The following is a 23237-nucleotide window of genomic DNA, read 5'->3' as shown; positions in this document are numbered from 1 at the left end:
GCTTCCCCCTTCCACCTAACAGGCTTGTAGCTCAGACAAGCTAGAGCGCAGTAGTTCTCCACTGTCACCTGGGCCATACCACCTCTGTTCCTGTACCATCCTGTCACTTGTCCAAGAGCCAGGGAAAACCATCAAGAGAGTTTCCCATTGCCCACATAGTATAACACAACTGATGCTGTTGCATTTACAGCCCTTTTATATCACTAGAAAAGTGTGAGAGAGATGAAAACCAGAAGAGTAATTAACTTAATGAACAATGTACCATTACTTCAGGGATCCAGTTGTATTAAAGGCCTCTGCTGTGAGGGATCTCATGGAGATCCTTCTTCATAAGAGACCTCAGGCAGCTACTGTGCGTGTTCGGGTTAGCAACAGCAGTTTAAAATAGGCAAGTGAAAATGACCCTCAAGCTCTGAATGAGAACCAAAGGACACTCTCCATTGGTCAGGAGTGGGACTATCCACAGACCATAATAATGGCAGTCCCAGGGCTATATGAGCACAGTTGAGATCTAGACAAGCTGTAGATTCATTTTTAGGTGTACATGGAGTGGTGGTGTGGAATGCAATTTTAGTCAGACAAAGCCTTGCCAGTAGAAAGATCTTCATCTTTCAAGCAACTTCCTTTCTCAGTTCTGGCCCAGTTATGCATTCAGCTGCTCTACCTCCTTCCTGCTGGTCAACCCCTTCCCTTATAAGAGGGCTGCAGAACCCTGAAGTTCCCTGAGCCTTTGCAGATTGGCGAATGTCTGTTCAGGGAGGTTGTAGGGACTCAAGCTGGGTCCTTGTCTCTTTTAATCCTTAAGCAAGGGTAGCCAGGAAGAAGACAGCCTGTGTTCTTCTGGAAGAGACTGCCACTGACCTGATGTGACTAAAAGCAACAGGACTATATCTCTCAGTTGCTGTGTTTCTGACCTAGGGCTGAGAAAACCCCAAGTTCTTTAACACAGTATCAAAGAAACTGGCATGGTTCAGGTATCCAGATACTGACTTGTGAGTAAATATGCATGAACACATGCTATGAATTGTGGAGTTGCTCTCAGCCCTGTTTCAGTCAAAGTGGTTACAACCTACAGATGTTCCTATAAGGACTGGAATGGCACTGGATATCCAGTCCTGTGAGGACAGAAAATGGTCCATACTGGCAGTGCCTTTCAACTCATCCAGTCTTTGGGGTAAGTGACCACTTCACAGCTCTGTAGACACATGGGAAACAAAAGAGAGGGGACAGCCACAACCCCAGGTGGAAACAGTGTGAGCTGGGACTATCCCTGGCTTGCACAAAATTGCTGAAGACATCTAAGGTAAGAAGGGTAAACCAGGAACTTGTTTCTTGGCAGGTGTTGGAGAATGGAAGTGTTTGCTTAAGGAAAGAGGACTGAGGTGACTTTCCCAGGGCACGAACCACTTCTGTACAAGTGCCACATTTCCGAGCATAGACTGAGGTCAATGAATATATCATACAATTATGTCCACCGATACTCTGAACATAAGATGCTGTTCAAGCAGGTGGAGATTCAGTGTCAGACTCTAGGTTATAATCAAAATAATCAAACCCAGCGGCACTGGTGAAGTCACTGTGACAGTGTGCAACCATTTGCTATGACAAAAGAGCTGATCCACATACACATAGGCAGTCTCTACTGTGCTCCTCCACAATAAGCAGAGTATACTAATGCAAAATCCAGCAGTTCTCCTAAGGTTTGTTGGGGTTTTTTTCTTTTTTTCAGAATCCGTCATATCCCCCCCTGTTTAGAAATTCAGTGTTTGCTTGGAAATACCTGAGGCATTTTAATAGTACTTTTCTGCAAATGGAGACAGATGAGATGAGAGAAAAAGAAAGTGGAAAGCACATAAATGAGGTAGTTGTGAAACAAACTACTCACCTGGGAGATCTGCTGAATACCTTCTTTAGCCTCTCAGCAGAATCTCTGCAAGAGAATGTTTAAAGCTGGTGCAGTTAACTAGGTATGCACAGACAGGACAATTATGGAGATAAGGTGCCTAGCGGAGAGTCAGAAGATTTTGTTGTTAATAACCCCTTTTGTAGTAGTGGGCAAGTCACTTCACAGCATGGTAGTTTTACCCATCTGTAAAACATAGATGCTAACATTGACTTTTTTTTTCATGAAACAGAACCTGAAGAACAAAACATGCAGTACAAGCCTAATTCGAATTTTGCAAGCAGGAAAGAAACACGTGAATTTGTTAGGCCAGAATCAAGCCTTAGAAATTTTAAGAAGCTAGAAGTAGTTGTCCTTGGTATAATCAAGCCTTAGAAATTTTAAGAAGCTAGAAGTAGTTGTCCTTGGTATAACTACACTGGTGGTCACCAGACAGTAATGGTTGCAGTAGTTTTGCTTTATCCAGAGTTCTCTCAAACCAAAGTCAATCTTAGAAAAAGCAAACATGCAAATTGAAACTTGCTAAATTGACCTAAAATAACATCACTTCATTCCATCTTCAGACACCATTCCTGAAATTGTTTAGCATGTAGATTTGCTAATGAAATAATGGGGAGTTATAGCTGTGGGCTGATGACCTCAGTCATGTTTTCTTTATTCCCATAACAGGCCAGTCACATATTTAATATCACATGATTGTCAAGTCCTGCCTTCAGAGAATGAGGTGCTGCAGATAGTGGTTTGGAACACAACTACTCTACTTAACACTTGCTTATATAGACCAGCAACAGATACAGTCTTCTGTGCTTGTAATTTCTCTGCTTCCTAAAAATTTAGCAAAATTGTCATTGTAGATTAGCATTGCTATCCAGAATGTGATCCCTAAGGCATGGCCCATACATGGAATATTCAAGGGGCATTAGTAGGACAGTTCAGTGATATGTCCATGTTTCCAGCTGCTCTTTTCTCTTGCTGTTGAATAGAAATAAAATAACGAGGTTGTGGATTTTCAACAAGTATAGAGAAAAATTGGCCAGTGCTAAGGGACCCTGAGCAGGCTGCACGAACAAGTTCCCGCTCAAGTTGGTCGCGATGTATGATGCAATTTAAGAAATTAATTCCAAGAAGGTCCACTTTCTTGTCATTCAAGCACAACAGTCTGCAAGCTGCTTCCAAAATCATGAATGGTTGTTACCGGTGAGCAGCCTGCCCACAACCACTCTGCCCAGAGGTGTTTTAAGCTCCAGAAATGGACCAGTGCCCCTCCACCACTACCAGTTTAGTTTGCAAACCCAGGCTCAGGTGTAGCAGTGGGAGTCTCAGAGATTTCAATGCAGAGCTCTGCTGACACAGCTGCCTCCTGCATTTCAGGATTAGAGTCATCAGCTTGTAGCAGTAGAGGCTTAGGAAGAAGCCCAGTTCTTTGCTCATCCCCATGAGAACAGCAGCTCTCCTCAAGCACAGTTAAGTGATTTTCAAATCAACAGCTCAGTATCTGCAATGTCGTTACTATGGCAGCTGTGCCAGGTTTCTGTGCAGAGTGGTATTAAACAGCAGTGAGTATTATGAACAGAACAGAATTGCAACCCAGCGTAACCTTAAAACTTTGGAATCCTATTGAAATTAGTGTCTACAGGTATCACAATGCACCTATAGCTTTTGCATTTAAAAATAAATTGAGAGACCTAATTACTTCATTGCTCACAAAACGAAACATTACTACCTCCCTTTTTGGGGAAATAATTGGCTAATTCTGCATGGAGCAGAAAGGAGGCAGAGGTTGGATCTGCAGAAAAGTTTGTTTATGTTGTGACAAACCAGTGAAATCTAAGTAAAAGGCATAGAATGCAATCACTGGCGCATGGGCAGATGCATAATATGTCATATACATATGTGTGTGTGTGTGCAAAGCAACAAGCACAACTTGAAAAGGCTTTTGCCTACTGCTTGTCATTGTCGTCCGTCTGAAGCCAGAGGATCAGAATCATATCTCCAAACTCTACCTAATGTATTTTTTGTTTTGGGCGTGTTTTATTACTTGGCTTCAAAACTATTGCAAAATAAATGACACTATCATGTAGCATTCAGAACAAGCTAGTACACGAATCTGGAAGAAGCACTGAAATTAAGTCTATCCATTGAGTTTGTCTTTCCTTAAAGACTTGCAGGACCACCCATTGCCTTACAGTGTTTAGGTTATAAGCATTGTGCAACCGAGGTGTAGGATGCTGCCAATACCGCTCAGTTTACATATCTCAGCATTTGTGAAACTTCAGAAAGCGTATTTGACTGTTTTTTCCTCCCTTCAACCAAAATACTCATATCGAGCTGTGCCATATTTCGAGTATATTCTCAATACTCTAATTTGCACTTTAAAACCCTAAAATAAATCCCACACTAAACAGCACTTTAAATTGTTTTATAAATGTCAAACAAGTCACACAGAGAAAACATACTATTCTCAGTCTATCCTCATGGGAATGCGTCGAGCAAAATGGGCAAATCTGACAACCAATTTTCATTATTTACTCTCCAAATTCATGGCCTGCTGTAGTGCTTTCTGTATGTAGTATCCCATGCTGGCATTGCAAGTACTGTATGTGTTTCAGAGAACACCAGAAAATGGATTGCTTTTAAAAAATCCACATTCTGATGTCGTATTTCCATATGTAATATACTCTGTGTGTCTACAACGTGTACAGCCATTCTGCATGACTGGAAATGCCATAAAACAATCCGTGTAAATTTTGGGGAGGGGGAAGAGCAGGAATTTTCCCCTCAGTGATATTACACACAGGTATAAATCAACACAAACAGAATATACTCAAATCCTAATACACAACTCACAGTCCACTGCCTCTCCAAAGCTCTGAGCGACAGTAGGCTTCATGACAAACGAGTCATTCATGTGCCATCCAATGTCATGCAAAAACATAATCCGATTTCTAACCGCGGTCTTCTGCTCGCAGGACTAGGAACCAATGCACGCCCGTTTCTGAAACTGCCCCTCCATGTGGAAGTACAGGTGGCTGCTGTTACACCTAACGCGATCATGTTTTGTTTCTCCTCCCACTTAACAGACTATTTTATTTTGGTGCAGTGCACGTGAACGCAGTGTCTAGGACAGATGTGCTACCTTTTATAGTGTCGCTATAGAACTCTTTAGCTGTGAACCCTTAATTTGCAGATGGAACTCTAATAAACAGTGCATAGTGTTTCAATAGCCTTCTGCTTATATGTTTGAAGATTCGAAACTGAATGGGGAGGTGGCCAAGGCGGCGCTGGCAAACGAAGACTGTCCCCACATAGACCAGGCTATTACGCCTGATGAGGGCCTGCCCTTTACCCGCTCTGGCACTCGGGAGAGATATGGACCCTGCTTCCTCTTATCAACCGGGGAATATCCCTGCCCGCCTGATGGAGGAATAAGAAAGGGTATGTAGCTGGGGTCCTGTAACCATGTAGTTAGTAACCGTTTTAAATAAATAAGAGAAAGTCAGCCGTAGTTGTAGCACGCAGTAGTGCGCTTGCTGTAGAGATGCACGTTTGGGCTGGAAACCACCACCTGATGTCTGCATTTGGAGTTTCTAACCTATTTTTTTCAGAAAGAAAAGCCTGAGGAGCTGTAACTACGCCATGCAGCTATGCTAGGCAGTCAAGTCTTCCACCCCAGCTGGTGCAGTATGCGTTAGTGGAGGATGCTCTACAGTGTCCTTAAATTAGCCCATCCTCCAAGGAGAGGCCAATTAACATTTCATAGCAATGAAGGTTTGCCACTTGGAAAGCTCACAGTTCTTACCAGACTCTGAGGAGCACAGGCTGGAGGTGGCAGACAGAAAAGGCAAAACACAAAAGCAAAACATCCTCAAGGATTAGGAAATAATTATTCGGCTACCTTAACAGAGCACTAAAACAAATCATTTGGACATTCATAGCTGCTCAGTTCAACAGAGAAAGAGAAGCATACAAAACATCTGTTAGCACAGGTGCCTTACAATTGGAAAATAATCCATCTAAAATCACTTTCATAAATAAATCATTACTAGTTAGTTTCTCAGACTTCTGACAGCTTCAGATCTCTCAGAAGTAACTGCAGTTTAGTTTGCTAATGGTCAGAATAATGTATTTAGCAACAGAAGTCAAATCAAATGAAAAAACCTTCCCTTCTTGAAATAAACTGTTTTGTTTAAATAATTTAACATGAGGAAACCATACAAACCAAAATTAGAGTTACATATATATGCATCAGAGTTGACAAGGAATGGGAAAATTGGAAAAGAAATCTCTTCAAATCAGTGTTTATCACTGGTGTGCTGTATATAGTATATGATATAGTCAATATTTTAAAACTGCAAAGATTGTATCATGTAACCATACACTGTGTATGGAGTATAGAATTCCCATGTGCCATTGTATGATGGGCAATAGTTATAGTAAGTGCAAGTTATAGATAGTGTATGTATTTATAAGTTTAGAGCTTATCATCAACAAAGATATAGTTGGACCACAAGACTTTCATATGAAAGTATATTCTCTAAAATTTACCTTTGTAGCAAAGTGTTTTACTTGATTCTGTATTGGATAAGCATTGGCCATGTTCATTCAGCCTGGGCGAGTTCGGGTGGTTCCAGTGGATCAGGGGAACACTCCAAATGGCACATCCTTTGGGATGAGGAATGTATGGTTTTCACGATGCACTGCAACCGCCTCTCGTTACTGAATGGAACAGAGGCTGGTTGGCTAAAGAGTAATATACGTCAGCATATTGTTGGCCTGTTTGAAACACGTTGAGAGCATCTTAATTGTTGTTCCAACAGAATTTCATCCATAGTTTGTGCAACTCTCTGTACACTTGCTGAGCTGTTTATGTGCATGTCTGAAAAAGAGGGGGCGGGGGGGAAGGGAGGGAAACCAAATGCATGCAATTTTGGTTTGTTGGGGTTTTTTTGTTTTGTTTTTTAAATGCTGAGAACAACTGAGTAGTATCTCTATAGCAACAAAATAGATTCTATGAATTTTGCTGCCTTTTCCCCCTCCTGCCCCAAAGATACCAGAAACCTTAATCTTGCCTGAGGTCAAAATGCATTAAGTGGAAGGGAGAGGTATGTGTGAGTGTATGATGGAGACAGAGAAAATCCCTCCCACTGACTCTTTTTTTTCTTTTAGGGTACAACTATGTTGCTGCCTGTAGGATCAATTACATAGCCTGACCATCCTTGAGAAATTATGATTTTTTAAAAAATACATATATTTTTTAAACTTGTTCTAGTGGCCTTCTGAGTCATGTTGCAAGCGATACTACTCTCGGCATGTCTGTGCATGCGGATGCTATTGAACTGGCTACAATGTTGACCTCATTCTTAGTCCATTCTGTCATTGATCCAATGCTGTACTTTGCATTTTTCTTTTAAATGAAGGTTACGAAATGTCACGGAGCCTTAACAGCATAGCTGGCATAAGTGGAAAAGCGATAGGATTATCCTCAGTGTCTGCGCCCTACAGCTCTCCTAGTCCAGTGAGACGTTCTTGGTCTCCCATCCCATCTATTTTGTAGCATGGATCAGTAGCAGAGAATGGTCTAAAAAGCTTTATTTTCAATTAGCCTATGCTATGTTGCATATAATCCAGGTGACTAAGTCTGAAGATGCAATGTCTCACAGTAGCACCTGCTGGGAATGGTGTTACTCCTGATGCTAGGTGACAACACTCCTAAATAGCACTCAGATGACAATAGGCAGGCACTCGCGTAGTACTGGTGGGCCATACGTGCTGCATGGTATCAGTACATAGGATGAAGGGTAGATGCACCAGAGAGTTTCCTTCCTCGTGCATCCTGCTAGTCTATGCTTATTTTGGCTAATGGTGGATCTACTGGCTCTGTATGGAATGGGTTGGGCATTTAGTTGATGCTGAAACATGCCAACGATGGAAGATTTTGCTTTTCTCAGGATATTTTTGAGCCATAGGAACCCTGCAGGAGTTTGAGGAAACAAGCACAGTAGGATGAAACTTTGCATGGGCGCCTATTTTAAGCTGAAAGCAATACTCAGACACACTGTAGAGAGGTCTCAGTCTGGCTGACTGCATGGAAAATCAATCCTGTTGAAGAAGAATATGGCTGCCTCTGCATGTAGCTATTTCACCTTTTCCTCCTTACTTTAAAACTAAGATGCCAAGCTTGATGTGAAAAGCGCAGGGAAGAAGCTCAAGTACTGATTGTATTCTTTACATGCAGATCTTTGCAAAGAAAGTCCAGTCATTGCTAAATATATGCCAACAGAGGCAGTCAGAGTGACCTGACAAGGCAAGATGGAGATGAACATTGATGGCTAATAAACATCTGTGTGGAACTGTGCAGGCACAGAAGACCTTCTCATTTGGACAAAGTTAACTCGCTCCATGCAGGTTTTATGGACGATTCTTCATGGTTTCGGAGTTGTACCAGAGATGCAGGCTTTTTCTACGGCCAAAATGTAACAAAACTGTAGAAGATCCTTTTTTTTTTTTTAAATCTTTTTTTTTTTTGTTCCATAGCATGAATTGCATGAAGACAAAAAAGAAAAAAAAAAAAAGAAAAAAAAACCACAAAACAAACAAAAACCAGAAAACAAAAAGAAGAAGAAAAAGCAAAGTTATATATTTTCTTTCAAAGCTCTTTACTTTTACATACATTGTTGTAGCCAAAATGTAAAACATTATAAAATTGTACATTTCTTTGCTATGGATCGCTTCTTTTTGTATACAAGTTACAGAGTAATGGTTTTAAAAAGTGCAATCAGGCAGTCATCGGTCATATTGACCATGCCTTCACAGTTCATCACACCAACATGGAAATCAAGAACTTTTAATCCAACTAGAAGTGTATAAAAATAAGAGAAACTTTTTCCTGTCTGTTTTTGTTGGCATGCTTGTGACACATGGGACCTTCCTTCGGACCTGACAGTAACAGCTGGTCTAGATTTAATTTTCCAGCTCTCGTTATGTTGTATTTTATTGATGTATAGATCCAACGTAAAGACCCTTCATAAATTGTTCATATTAAGTAATCAGTATGAATTTTAAACAAAAGAGGTGTTATTTTAAAACTGGGACTTATAGTACAAAATCAGGAAAATACTCAAGTATAAATGGTCTCAAAGTTTAAGAAACAAGACAACAGCATTGTATGCAATTTAGTACTGAGTAAAATGCATGCACAATGTTATGCAAAACAATTCTAGCATGAAATAAATTTTGTATCATGGTTTCAGTGCCTGCTGTATAGTGTAAAGGGGAATCCTTTTCTGAAGCGATCAGGGGTTTCCAGAGACTTGCTTCTAAAATCTTGAATAAATACAGTGTTCTCAACAGAAATGTAGGAGAAAAGCTTGGTATTGCTTTGGTTCTACAATGCTAATTTTGGTTAGTAGATAATAAATGAAGCCTGCAAACACTTGATACAAACGATGTCTCAAGAATTCACACCATTAGTAATTTTACAAGGGAAGATTAAAAAGCCCTATAATGACCTACGTATCTTCCTTTTCCTTCCCCAACAATAATAAAAGTTTGTCTTTTTAGCTGATTAAATGAATTCAGTTTTTCTTACTTCTTTGGGCCCCGTCCTTCACTTGTTCTTCACTGAGTCGCAGCAGTTCACCTCATATGAAACTCTGAAAGAAACTCAGGTGTCCCAGTCATGCTTCATTTGCCACACAAAATATGCAGCTGTAAGAACCGAGAAACACAACGGGATTAAATTTCATTTTAGATGCCACAGATTACAACTATGGACAGCATTCTAGTTGCTTGAGCATTTTTGGTAAAGTACTTCTATAAGGAAGGACACACCTTTATACTTACATGAGAAACTTCAGAAGAGCTGTCGACCTTCCAGGGAAGCTATGGCACCTGCGACTGCTGATATAAATGGAACTGTAAAGGAACATTATCCCTATTGTCTCTAGGAAGTAGACATCAAGCCCCCAAAAACAGAAGAAACACACTCATGGCTCTGGTAAGTGATAAATTATAAACAAACAAACAAAAAAACCAACTTCAGCTGGACCTTGTCTCCCCAAAACTCTACTCCAAAAGGAAAATCAAGGAAAACCTCAAGCTGTGTTTTAGGAATAGAAGAAAAGCTGATCATCTGAATTTGTACGTAATTAGAAAACTCCTTTGTAGTCCCTGATGAAGCATTATGTACTTGATTTCTACTTGAGTTGACTATCCATTCTCCCAAGAACTACTTTCCTCACACTGTTTCTATGCTGTTATTCTCAGCTGATAAATGGGCAATTTCCTACCTCTAGAGGCAAGATCCAGGTTAATCCAGGATCCAAAAGTTGTCTAATGAACAACTTTTCTTCTTTCAATGTATTAAGAATCCAGAAACAGGTTTATCTGTTCCATATTTATTTAACAGTAACTCAAGGGCCCAGCATGAAGGCTGCTCAAATTCTTCATTACCATAAGGAATACTAACAGTTCAGCCCTGTAAATCCTATGTAAGTCTTTGCCTTCCAACGCACTTTGCATACATATGAGCCTTAGCTAACAGGTTGGGTACATGTGCCCTAAAGCAATTGTCGTTCTGTGCTGCTTTTTACATCTACCAGTCCCATTTTCATTTAGGTACACCTCTCAGCTTATTCTGATTTGAGGTAACAGATCTCTTGGGTGACTTCTGTAAACCCTTCAGGAACAGAACAAGGTTTCCCATCCACTGCCCTTCAGGAGATGCTCTAAAGCTTAAGGACCATCTGACCCCAGAGGTCCCCTTGCACAACAGTGGCAGCTCTGACAACACAGGGAAAGAGGGAGACAACTGGAAAATTTCAAGACCTGTTGTGCTCAATCCTGACACTGAATCCTAAGAGAAATTTACCCCATCATCCCAGCTGCCTTACATTTAAGGAGCTTTTGCTGGGGTATTATGATTAAAACATTAATTCCTTCAATCCTGCCCATTCCCAACACAGGAAGTATACATCTTGATTAAAGCACTAAAGCTATACACACGGGTAGATTCTGACCTGAGACTTGCAATAATGCCACTGACTACTTTTGACTTCCCACCATCGTAAGTAAGAGCAGAAGCACATTATGTAGTTCAGTCACACTCTACCTCTTTCCAGCTGGAAATGAACATCCGGGTTTCCTCCTCTGCAAACTCAGCTTTCGGCAATGGACCCCCAGCTATAGGACGCGATGCTCGTCCTTCATCTGAACCCACTGGCAACTGGTGGTTTATTAGTTGCACATCTCAAGCACACCTTCTACACATACAGCTTTTCCTCTGGCTGCATGAAGATACTGTTTTTTTTCTGGACCAGCCTGATGTGCCTTCACAACTACAATTCCAGACAGCAAGGATCTAAGATGTGGTTTCTATTCTCTCACTCCAACAAAAAAAAAATCTAGCTAATACCGCTGTGATAACAGTCAAGCGCAGTAGTCATTAATCTGGATAAAGTGATTTTTCACATAAATTGCCTTCTCTCTCCTCAAAGTTTCAGGCTCAAAAAGAAAATACATCACTGAAACAAATGGCTGCTAGGACAAATGAGCAGACTGAAATACAGAAAAGAGCAAGCAGGGCTAAGGCAAGGGCATCAGAAAGGAACTGAGCAGAGAGGTGCTTCCAAAAAAGATATCCTGAAGGAAAAACAAGTGCAGTTTTCACCCTGCCACTTTGCATATACTTTTTATGGTTTCAAAACAAGACAACCTACCTCTCTGCTTTCCATATATATCCTAGAAACAACTTAGTCTCTGAGCTCACAGACAAACTAACTTCACTTCATGAAAATGTGCTTAAATTATGCAGACTATTTTCAAGTCAATCACTTATTTGAGTTTGGGCATAAAATACCTGTCTGCTCAGAAATTCCAAAGCCTCTGCATTCATCTAGGACTGTAGGACATTTCTCTCTTAGGGGAATAGAAATGCTTATTTGCAATCAAGAACAATATTTGAATTCAAATTGAACTTCAAGTTAGAAAATGGATCCAGAACTGCAACTTTTGACTTTCCTTATCTGACAGAACAAATGCTTTAAAACTAAGGACAGCCATCTTCCCCGATGGAGAGACATATTCCTCAATTCAGGCTGACCAAGCCAGGTTTTCAAACCTCAGCATTCTCTTGAGTGTTTAAAAAACTTTATGCAAGTACATAGGTCCAAATATCTTCAGGTATCAAAGGCTTCCACTGGTTTCTCTGCTGCCCATGGAGCAGGTTAGAGATTCCTTAGTCAGCAAAAGGCAAAGGATCACAGTTGTTTTAGTTCAGATCACAGAATGGTTAGGTTTGGTTGGAAGGGACCTCTGGATATCATCTAGTCTAGATATCACTCTAAGGTACCCAACACACCTTCTGGACCTAAAGGGCTTAGCAGGGACAACACAGCCTATTACAGGGGCTCCTGACCCTGAGTCATACCAGAATGACCAGGAGACACATGCGTTGAGCCCAAGCAGATAAGCTCAGTAGGAACCGTGCTTTACGGTGGTGGTGTCAACGCGAGTGACCGGAGAAAGAGTGGCAGTAGCACAAGAGGTTAGAAATGTGGATGAGGACACAAGATGAAGAGGCAGATGAAATATTTTGCAGGCAGCTGGGAGAAGTCTCCTGATCACTAGCCCTTGTTCTTGTGGGGGACTTAAACCTACTAGATGTCTGCTGGAAATAGAACACAGCAGAGAGGAAACAGCCTAGGAGGTTCCTGCAGTGCATGGAAGGCAACTTGCTAACACAGCTGGTTAGTGAGCCTACCAGGGAAAAAGCCTCACTGGCTCTGTTGTTTGTAAATAGAGAAGGACTTGTGGGTAACATGCCAGTTGGAAGTCGCCTTGGGCATAGTGATCGTAAAATGACTGAGTTTTCTGTTCTTGAGGAAGAAAGAAGGGTGGTCAGCAGAACTGCTACTTTTGACTTCTAAAGGACAGATTTTGATCTGTTTAGGGGGCTGGTTGGCAGAGTCCTTTGGGAGGCAGTGCTGAAGGACAAAGGAGTCCAGGAAGGCCGGTCTCCCTTCAAGAAGGTAATCTTAGAGGCTCAGGAGCAGGCTGTCCCCATGTGCTGGAAGGCAAGCCGTCAGGGAAGAAGACCGGCCTGGCTGAATAGAGAGCTGCGGCTGGAAGTTCAGAATAAAAGGAGAATTTATAACCTTTGGAAGGAGGAGCAGGCCGCTCAAGAGAAATACAAGAAATCTGTGAGGTTACGCAGGGAGAAAATCAGATGGCCCAAAGCCCAACTAGAGCTGAGACTGGCCACCACTGTGAAAGACAACAAGAAATGTTTCTATAAATGTATCAGCAACAAGAGGAGGGCTAAGGAGAATCTCCATCCCCTGACGGATGCAGCGGGAAACATAGAGACAGAAGTTGAAGGAAAGACTGAGGTACTAAATGCCTTCTTTGCTTCAGCCTTTAATAGTCAGACCAGTTGTGCTCCAGATACTTGGGCCAAAAGACAGGCATGGGGAGCAGTATGAAGCCATAATAATGCAAGGGGAAATGGTTAGTGACCTGCTACACCACTTGGACACCCACAAGTCTATGGGGCCAGATGAGATACACCCAAGGGTGCTGAAGGAACTGGTGGAGATGATCACTAAGCCACTTTCCATTACCTATCAGCAATCCTGGCTGACTGGGAAGGTCCCAGTTGACTGGAAGTTGGCTAATGTGACGCTAGTCTACAAGAAGGGCCGGAAGGAGGATCCAGGGAACTATAGACCTGTCAGTCTGACCTCAGTGCCGGGGAAGGTCATGGAGCAGATCATCCTGAATGTTATCACGTAGCACATACAAGACAACCAAGTGATCAGGTCCAGTCAACATGTGTTTATGAAAGGCAGGTCCTGCTCGACCAACCTGATATCCTTCTACAACAGGGTGACCCAAATAGTAGATTAGATGAGGGAAAGGCTATGGATGTTGTATACTTAGACTTCAGTAAAGCCTCTGACACCGTATCCCACAGCATTCTCCTGGAGAAGCTGGCAGCTCATGACCTGGATGGGTGTACTCTGCGATGGATAGAGAACTGGCTGGGTGGCTGGGCCCAAAGACTTGTGGTGAACGGAGCCAAATCAGTTGGTCGCCAGTCACAAGTGGTGTTCCCCAGGGCTCAGTATTGGGGCCAGTTCTGCTTAATCTCTTTATCAATGATCTGGATGAGGGGATTGAGTGCACCTTTAGTAAGTTTGCAGATGACACCAAACTGGGTGGGAGTGTTGATGAGCTGGAGGGTAGGATGGCCATACAGAGAGATCTGTACAGGCTGATCATTGGGCCAAGGCCAATTGTATGAGGTTCAACAAGGCCAAGTGCCGGGTCCTGCACTTGGGTTACAACAACCCCAGGCAGCGCTACAGGCTCAGGGAAGAGTGGCTGGAAAGCTGAGTGGCAGAAAGGGATCTGGGGGTGTTGACTGACAGCTGGCTGAACATGAGCCAGCAGAGTGCCCAGGTGGCCAAAAAGGCCAACAGCATCCTGGATTGTATCAGCAATAGTGTGGCCAGCAGGACTAGGGAAGTGATTGTGCCACTGTACTCGGCACTGGTGAGGCCCCACCTGGAATACTGTGTTCGGTTTTGGGCCCCTCATCCTAAGAAAGATACTGAGGTACTAGAGAGAGTGAAGAAGAGGGTGACGAAGCTGGTGAGGGGCCTGGAGCACAAGTCTGATGAGAAGCGGCTGAGGGAACTGGGGCTGTTTAGCCTGGAGAAAAGGAGGCTGAGGGGAGACCTTATTGCTGTCTACAGCTACCTGAAAGGAGGTTGTAGCATGGAGGGTGTTGGTCTCTTCTCCCAAGTAGCAAGCGATAGGACAAGAGGAAATGGCCTCAAGTTGTGCCAGAAAATGTTCAGATTGGATATTAGGAAAAAATTCTTCCTGGAAAGGGTTGCCAGGCATTGGAACAGTCTGCCCAGGGAAGTGGTGGAGTCACCATCCCTGGAGATGTTTTAAAGGCGTTTAGACGAGGTTCTTAGGGACATGGTTTAGTGCTAGAGTTAGGTTACGGTTAGACTTGATGATCTTGAGGGTTTCTTCCAACTGAAATGATTCTGTGATTCGAAGATGGCTCTGGAACATGCATTATGCAAGCAGGAGGGAGAGGAGCATATGAGAAAACAGCAATTAGTGGTGAGGGGAAAAGAAGAGCAAGGAGAGAATGAAGTAGAAGCAGTGAGGCTTACCTGAAAAAAGAAACATCAGGAACACTCATCAGGAACCACTATAGCCTAGAAGGTAGAGCCTTGGCCTGGAACTCAGGATATGGGAATTTTATTCTTGGCTCCACTGTGGACACGCTGGGTTACACTGCTTGGGGCTTCTCAATTTTTTTGTGCCTCAGCTTTTGTTTCTGTGACATCATCCCTTTTTAAACTCTTCTGAGGTCAAAAGAGGAAAAGCAGCATTTAAGTAAAAAAAGTTATTATAATCTATCTACTTGGAATTAAGGCACCAAAGGAGAAGCATCTCTCCATTATTTAAAAGATGCCACGTTTCCTTGTCTGCGAAGGAGCACAATGCCCCTATGGAATCCCTTTTCTTCTGTATGTTAAAGCAGAGGATTATTATGGAAAACTATTTAGCACCCACACAGTTAAAATGACAGAGCATCTTCATTACTGATTGGCAACTCCTCTGCTGCCCTAATTTAGGTACCACATCTTCATGCTTTCAAATCAGTAAAAACAAAAGAAAAGCTAAACTCATTTGATATTTGCAGCAAAAAACTAAAATCATGTCAGAACACTGAAAATCTCCCAAATTCTTGGCCCCACTTCTAAATATATATTTAAAAGAAGTTAAAATGAGGTATTGATGAGTAAAAACTGCCTGTGCATTAAAACCAGGTGAATGCAGAGACAAGCGACAGAATGCACAAACAGCTAAAGAACATTCCTTACTTCAGCCCCTTCAATCTGAGTTACAAAATAACAATGGCTTTAGACATGCAGTTTCAACAAACTAACTTCAGAGGCACATTTGGTAAACAACTCCCTTCACAGTTATTTTTTGAGACATTTATCCAACAGAAGGCCGTTTCCATACAACCAAAGCAGTTTAATTCAAGGCTATTAAATAATTCTTTCTAACCTAGAGCAAAACATCAAAGACCATCGTTTATCAGGAATTAAGAAAAGCACAAAACCTAAAAGAAAATAACAAAGCACGTACTACCCATTTTTTTTTGCACATAAATCAAGGTATTGATATGTCAAAAGTTCAAATGTCTGGTTATTTTTGTGTCAGCTGGAGTTTTCAGCAAATTCCGTGTAAGCTCCATTTTTCTACTGTGTGCATTTTTAAGTGCAATCCAAACCACACATGATGATTCTGTACCACAGATCGCATCCATTCCCAGCCTTTGGAAAGCAAAACTTACGTTTTCCGCTGCAATATTTTCTTCTCCTCTTTACAGAATTTTCAGCTGCTCTGAACTATACGCTGATAGTAAATACCACAAGCACAACTCAAATACTGATGAAAAATTCTGGAGCCTTTTTTAGGAAAATATCTAGCTAGAAGAAAATGCACAAGACTTGCCATACGCTGTAAAAATATCAAAATTGCTAAGAGAACACAAGCAACTTTTTGGTGAAAACATAACATAGCAATTTCACGTACAAAGATCTGTCATCATCTTGATTTCTAAAAAAGGGGGAAAGGAAGTGGAAGTCCCGAACTTAATTCTTCTTTAAATTAGATCCAGAGTTCATGGAATTTAATGGAAAAAATAGTAAGTATTTGATTAAGTGCTGGACTAGGTCACAGGCCTGATCTAAAGATTTCTGAGACTAGAAGGTGAAGACAGACGTTGCTGTTCCAACTGAAGAGAACTGGAAATGTCAAGATGTGCTATGAATGAGAAAGAAAACCCACTGCAGCTCAATAATTCATGTTATTCATAATGAACAGTGGGACAGGGGGAACAATAACATCCAAGAAATAGAATAGCTTGTCCCTCACCTCGCTCCCACCATACCAGTAGGCTGGAATGCTGCTATCCCTGTGTGGTTATTCAGTCTTCAGGACCTGTATCTTGAATCTGTGCTCTCCCTCAGCCCTCCTTTTCCTCTCTGTTTTAGCTGACAATATCAGGCTCTCTACTGCCATTCATCTAAGTATTTTTCTATGTTCACCTTTCTCCTGTACATTCAAACTGATCTCCTTGTCTGTTTTCCATCCTCAAGTCTTATGACTCAAAAAATGTCATATGCAGCAAAATCAAATCAAATTCTTCCCCTCCCCCTCAACTTCTCTGTGCTCAGGCATGTAGCCGAGCAAAGCCTCCTGTCACTCATGCAGAAGTGACCTTTATGGCAGATGCAGATGGCAAGAACCAGTTAGTCACCAACAGGACTGACAACACACAGATAGCGGAAGGAAGCCAGTGTCATGTAAGAAATGGTGACTGTGCAAACGGGAAGGAAGTCAGAACTGAAATTTTCTTTCAAATGAACACACTTCAGATACAGGGTCCGGCATTCTAAGCAGAAAAGCATCTATTAACAGCCACTCAAGAATGCAACGCAAAGTCAAATAACATCAGTGACTGGCAAGCGGCCTAAACAAATTATCCAAGAGCCAGGAACTTCTGACACAACACACTCAGCTTCCTACCAACATTCTTAAAAGTGGCACAAGAGAGTCTTGCACAGGTGCACATGGAGCTTGCATGAGTAACAACTGGAGATGCCCTAGGATTTCAAACACCAGAGGTACACAAAACAGCTTCTTTCTCCCCTTTCACCCAAGAGCCTGAAAGGTCTCTGGTCTGAAGGCCGACAGTTCACAATTTCTTCTCCAGCAAACCTGTGATATTAAGTTCCCCTCTCACTCCTCACGAATGTCAGCTCATTGGCAGGTTTACTTGTTTTCAGAAAATGGGAGGAGAGAGCAGCTGCCCAGACACCCGCTTATCTTGCTCCAGTATTAGATATATATTACAAACCTTGTCTGTTTATTTGCATGTGAATATTAACACAGAATGCTCACATAAAAGACTTGATTTGTTTAAGTGCTGAAGACCTGCATCAAGAAGTCTGCCTCTGCATGCGGTGCAGGAGCATTGGCACAGCCCACTGGCTCTGCATTTTACCTTGCAGAGACGGACATTCTCCATCAGGACATCAGGAGGGAACCACCACTAAGCTCTGGACACCAGCAAGCAAGGGAGCTTCTCCACTTGATGAGGAACTTTCCACTGTGTGCTCCCTTCCTTCCAGTAGAAAGCCTTAGCTGGCTTTGTACGACGTTTTATTCTGCAAACAACGCGTACTGACATACAAAACAGGGCATTCATTTCTGAGTGAATGAGCAACAATTTGTTTTTGACATTCAACCATGTACCATCTACAATGCATTATTATTCACTTTTCATGCTACAGCAGCATCTAGAAGTCCTGACTGACAACAAAGCATTTAGTACATCAAGCTCTCAAGACAAGTCATTAACTCCCAAAGTTTTCAATCTATACAGGCAAGGCGAAGGAGAGAAAATGCAGTTCTTGCCCTTTCAAAGATGAAGATCAGATGTAACTATGAAAACACAAGATCAGGACCAGGAACAAACCAAAGTATTCCTTTCTTTCCTCTTTATCCCGCCAAGTCATTCCTTGCTTTTCCAAAAGTGAGTTCTTGTTACAGATGTGAAAAATTAACATTTCAAATAACCAAGTTGCATTTATTTATTACACAATTTGTTGAATTCATCTGAAATGAACTGCAGCAACAGCATACACATTCAAAATACATTCAATACAGTAACCCCTGTGTCACAGGGCACACATACTAGCCGTGGTTAGACAAGGAACAGAACTATTTAGAAAGTATGACTGCTGAAACAAGTCATTTGGTACACAGATTTTGGAGGAAAACAAAGGTAGAAACCTCAGACAGAACTGCTAAAAAAAGCATGACAAGCTGTTCAGTGCATTTAAGAGGCTGTGGTATCTAGAAAATGGCACTTTACAAAAGAAGTCTCAATTCTGCATTTTTCGCAGAGGACCCATTTGATTATTCTTACAGATTCCTTCAGTATCCATAATACAGTTGTTACAATCAGTGTCATAGTCAGTTCAACTTTCTCATCCATTGAATAGAAAAAGAAAACACCAATGAAAATTAGGCCATGAGCTATAACAGCTGTAGAGTCAAGGGGGGGGAAACCCTCACAGCCCATATTGCCACCTTAGTTCCTTCCCCCTCAAGCGTATGCTGATACATCATTAGAAAGTCTGCCTGTCCAATTTCCTAAGAGCCCTTCTCTGAGGATTTTTGTAATTCTGTAAGGCTTCTTCACTGGCAAGCTTGCTTTAAAAATTAAAGCACTGTTAAGCAACAGTAGGTCTCATTAAAAGGTGGATTTACCACACAGTAGCATTCTCTAAATTTAGAACTTGAAATACATCAAATACCAAAGCAAATGCAACTATCGTGGGAGGCAAACATCCAGTTTAATGGCATCCACTGTATTTATGTGAAAGACAGTTTTGTAAATAGCTTTCAAAATTCTGCTCAACACAGGCAGCTAATAATATCTGAAGATAATAAACACTTTTTCATTTCTCCTACCAAAACAAGTGTTAGGCCTATGTTCTCTGCTGAGCACTCACCTGGAACAAGTGCTGTGGGCACGCTCTGAACAGCTCAGCTGGGCTGCGAAACAGATGTGAGAACTAACTTGAAATTATCAGGAGCATTCTGGTCTGCGTCTTACCTGGAGAACTTGTAAAAACTTTCGGGTTAGATTTTGATGTCTTCCTATTCAAAGACAGCTGTGAACACAGGAGCTGTGTCAGACCAAACTGTCCTCAACAGCTACAACTGGACTTAGGACTTTTGTCAAGAACTTTTCTACTGTTTCCAAGAGCCCTCAGAAGCTTTTCTTCCCTAAGTGGTACCTTCAGAAACTTCAGGTTTGGTTTGCAAGTTAATGATAATTCACGTGGATCTGCATCCTTGTAAATCTGTAATAAACTGATGTCTGGCACAGAAGATAATTTCTCAGAAATAATGCTCCTTTCAGAGTTTAATCAAGATATAGCTAGTTCAGAAGGGCCTCATTTTTGCCAGCTTTCTAAATTATATCTCCTTTTTTTTTTTTTTTTAATCCTAATATTCTGTTTAAAATGTGTGTATATGCATCTATTTATGTTCACTGGCATTTCTCTGTGATGCAAGCTGGATTTTCTGAGACGCAGGAGCTCACAACTCCAGTAGAAGCTGGCAGGCACAACAAGTGCTCATCATGACAAAGATACAATAATAAAATACCAGAAGGGGCCCTGTGCCTCCACCTTCTCAGACCATTTCCTCAGACCAAATTTATACATCAATAAGTGATTACGGTGTCAGTTTCTTCCTCAAAGACTTCTCAGAAGAACAAGTAAACGTCATTCTTTCTTTGATGGTATTGTGTCATGGCAAAATGTCATTCTATCTGTGGGTAAGAAAGTCAATTCCTGCGAAAAAGGCCCATGAAACAATTTTTAAAATATTATAGGTTTTAATGCATATTCTTTCCTTTTAGTCTTAGAAAAAAATCTCTTCTGCACTTTCCAACCGATGTGTGAATCATGGGTAATCCTCTTGTAGCACTTCTGAGCTACGCAATCCAAAAACGTCCATCCCCATCTGTGATGCTACGATTTCAGGTGTGCTGAGTCTGATGTGGAGTTTGACAGAGAGCCATAGAGTGTCCTGCCCCGCATCCAATTAAGATCTGTTTTGCGTAACTAAGAGCTTTGATAGGCTTCGGGACGTGAACATTTGCTTCTGTGCCATCACCACACATCCCATGTTCGTTCCATCCCCAAGACAAGCATCGGTCACCTAAAAGAGAGGATACAAAATACAGAATAAAGACCACAGAAAGACAACAGCTTTGGTCAGTTTTGGGGAGCAAATTCATCAAGTCATCTTCTAATTAGGTTCTAAGAAATTCTGCTGAGGAAAAATCTTCTGGTTCTCTTGAAAATGTAAATAAATCCAAATGAACTATTCTCTGTCTTGTTCCATATTGTTAACAAAAACAGTTGAAAATCATTAAGTAAATACCTGGTTTAGTATTTACACAGAGCCCACAGAAATTTCTCTATAATTTAAGGACCTTCCCTGAAATGATGTGGAATCCCTGTCTTTCAGGATCTCACTAGTAAGGAAAACTATAATATCACAAACCAAGCTTAGTCACTCTAATCATTCACAGCATGATCTGTAGGACTGGGGAACAAAGAATAACAGAGCAGCCAAATCCCATTTCATTCTGATTTTCAAGTTCACATCTCACTCTTTTTCCTTTAAATACAAGTCTCTGGCAACTTACTCTTAATCATCCTATCTCTTCTGCTTGCTTTGACACCATTTCACTGTTTTTATTATCCTTATTTTCCCCTCATTATTATTTATTTTGAAACATCTACTCTTTTATTTCCCAAATTGTGATCCCTGTATTATTATTATTACCCTATAGTATTCTTCCTTGAAGCACAATATGTAAATTTTGTCCTATAAATGGCTGACATAATAAAAAAATCCATCAAAAACCCCTCTTATTCTGCACTACAAGAGATATTTCATCCCTATTTTCTTTTCTTTACTTGACAGTCACAGACTGTGCCTGTGAATTTCTGCAATAAAAAGAAAGTCATCCCACAATATAGTCATGTTTCTGATGCCATTGTTATTTTTGAAAAGCAGCCGGTACTAACAGCATGAAGCACCATTCCGGAGTCCAAGCAATGAGAAGAAAAACGCCAAAACTCACAAAATCCAATCCCAATCATAATTCTAAAATAATTTTACCTTTCAACATTCAGAAACAGATTATTGCAAAGCAAGCAGGACTGTCTTTCTCTCCTGCAAATCCAATAACATTTCACTGTCTTCTGTTTTCATATTAGTATATTACATTTCTCTTCTTCTGTAATTAAGTGCAAACATTACTTAAGTCAGATGTAATTAAGCAATGACTTTTAATTTTCTTGACAACAAAGTGCCACTAGAATGTCACAGAAAGGTAGATAAGTCTCACCTAATACAGCAGTTCCGTTATTCTTATCTTGGAAGGCACCAGGTTTTCTTATGCCTATGCACACACAATATTGACAGCCCAACCTACATCACAAATGCACATACATGTGCTGCAGAAAAGTACTAAAAAGTACATGTGCAGTATATCTTATTTAAATATGAACAGATCAGAACATCTAGGAGGTTAACTGGAATTTTTTTTAAGGTTCCTGGTAAAAATATTTATGCAAATATCAACAAGCTGGAAAAACAAAACCATTGCAAACCAAGACTAAAAATACATCACAGAACAATTATTAAGGGAAAAAATTCAAAGAAAGAAAACCAGCTGTACCTAAGAAAGGCATCCTTTCCCACCGTTAACATATGGAACCTGCAGAATAAGCCTACTTAGAGCGGGAAAACTACCAAGTTTAATGAAAGGGGACTATAACATGCCCTCACATTAATAAGATGACTGTGGTAAGCTTTTTGTTACTAGCCCACGAACAATTAGTACAACAACTTCCATGTTTGCATAGAGACTCACTACATCAGAATAAAGGATTTTTTTTTTTCATCTTGTTCCATCAGGACAAGACAGAGGAAACCAGGAAGTTTTTTGGTCTCCTTGAATTAGAAACTGCTCAATGGAACACAAATGACATAATAAATATTCAATGAAACGGTACAGTAGGATATTAACCTTTCAAATTCAGAAATATGTCTAGTCAAACATCTTTTGAAAAATATTACAGAAAAATTTACAGGCTAGGAAACTCCCAGACAAGAACATCTCCCTTAAAATATAGATCACTGAGTATTTTCCAGCCTTTACTTCTCCAAGCCTGTAGAAAAGCCACCAAAGAGATCTTTCTACGTGACTCAAGGTTACTGAAATAGGCCAAGAGTGAAAACTGGTAAAGAAAAAATAGAGTAACTAGGATTTATGAATGGTCTTCTAAAAAAAATGTCTGTGCGTATATGGAGAGCCACGAAGAAACTTGAAAGGATGAAAGGGCAGCTGACAGATACAGAATGACAGCCCACAAAAACTGTTCTCATCACCATCAAGTCAGAAGTCAAAGCTAAAAGGCAGAGAACTATTGTTGCAAAAATAAAAGGTACACTGTACCACATCTGCCTGTAGAAGATTTAGAGAAGGGTTTGTACATGTAAAAATCCGGCTGCTAGATTTGTGTCAGAGAAAATAGAATTTGCTGAAAACACACAGAGTACATTTTTTTGTAATAACTGGGCAAAATGACTGCGGTGACACTGCCCAGGAGGGAACAAGCAGCAATGTGAATCACTGGCA

General features: G+C 41.0%; 2 protein-coding genes across 2 annotated transcripts in view; one reads left to right on the top strand and one right to left on the bottom strand.

Annotated features, from left to right (window-relative positions):
- Positions 1-8203, top strand: part of KCNC1 (potassium voltage-gated channel subfamily C member 1) — a gene marked incomplete at both ends in the record, with an annotated part of 108246 nt that extends 100043 nt beyond the window's left edge. The window contains 2 exons of the mRNA XM_080345614.1: positions 5150-5338; positions 8139-8203. Of these exons, the coding sequence (XP_080201740.1) occupies positions 5150-5338; positions 8139-8203 (254 nt within the window). The remainder of the gene's footprint in view (positions 1-5149; positions 5339-8138) is intronic.
- A 12355-nt stretch (positions 8204-20558) lies between these two features.
- Positions 20559-23237, bottom strand: part of SERGEF (secretion regulating guanine nucleotide exchange factor) — a gene marked incomplete at both ends in the record, with an annotated part of 153905 nt that continues 151226 nt past the window's right edge. The window contains one exon of the mRNA XM_080345615.1: positions 20559-20740. Coding sequence (XP_080201741.1) covers positions 20559-20740 — 182 coding nt within the window. The remainder of the gene's footprint in view (positions 20741-23237) is intronic.

This window comes from Nesoenas mayeri (genome assembly GCF_963082525.1).
Source record: "Nesoenas mayeri genome assembly, chromosome: 5".
Classification (NCBI taxonomy): domain Eukaryota; kingdom Metazoa; phylum Chordata; class Aves; order Columbiformes; family Columbidae; genus Nesoenas; species Nesoenas mayeri.
This window is presented reverse-complemented; position numbering and strand designations above follow the sequence as displayed.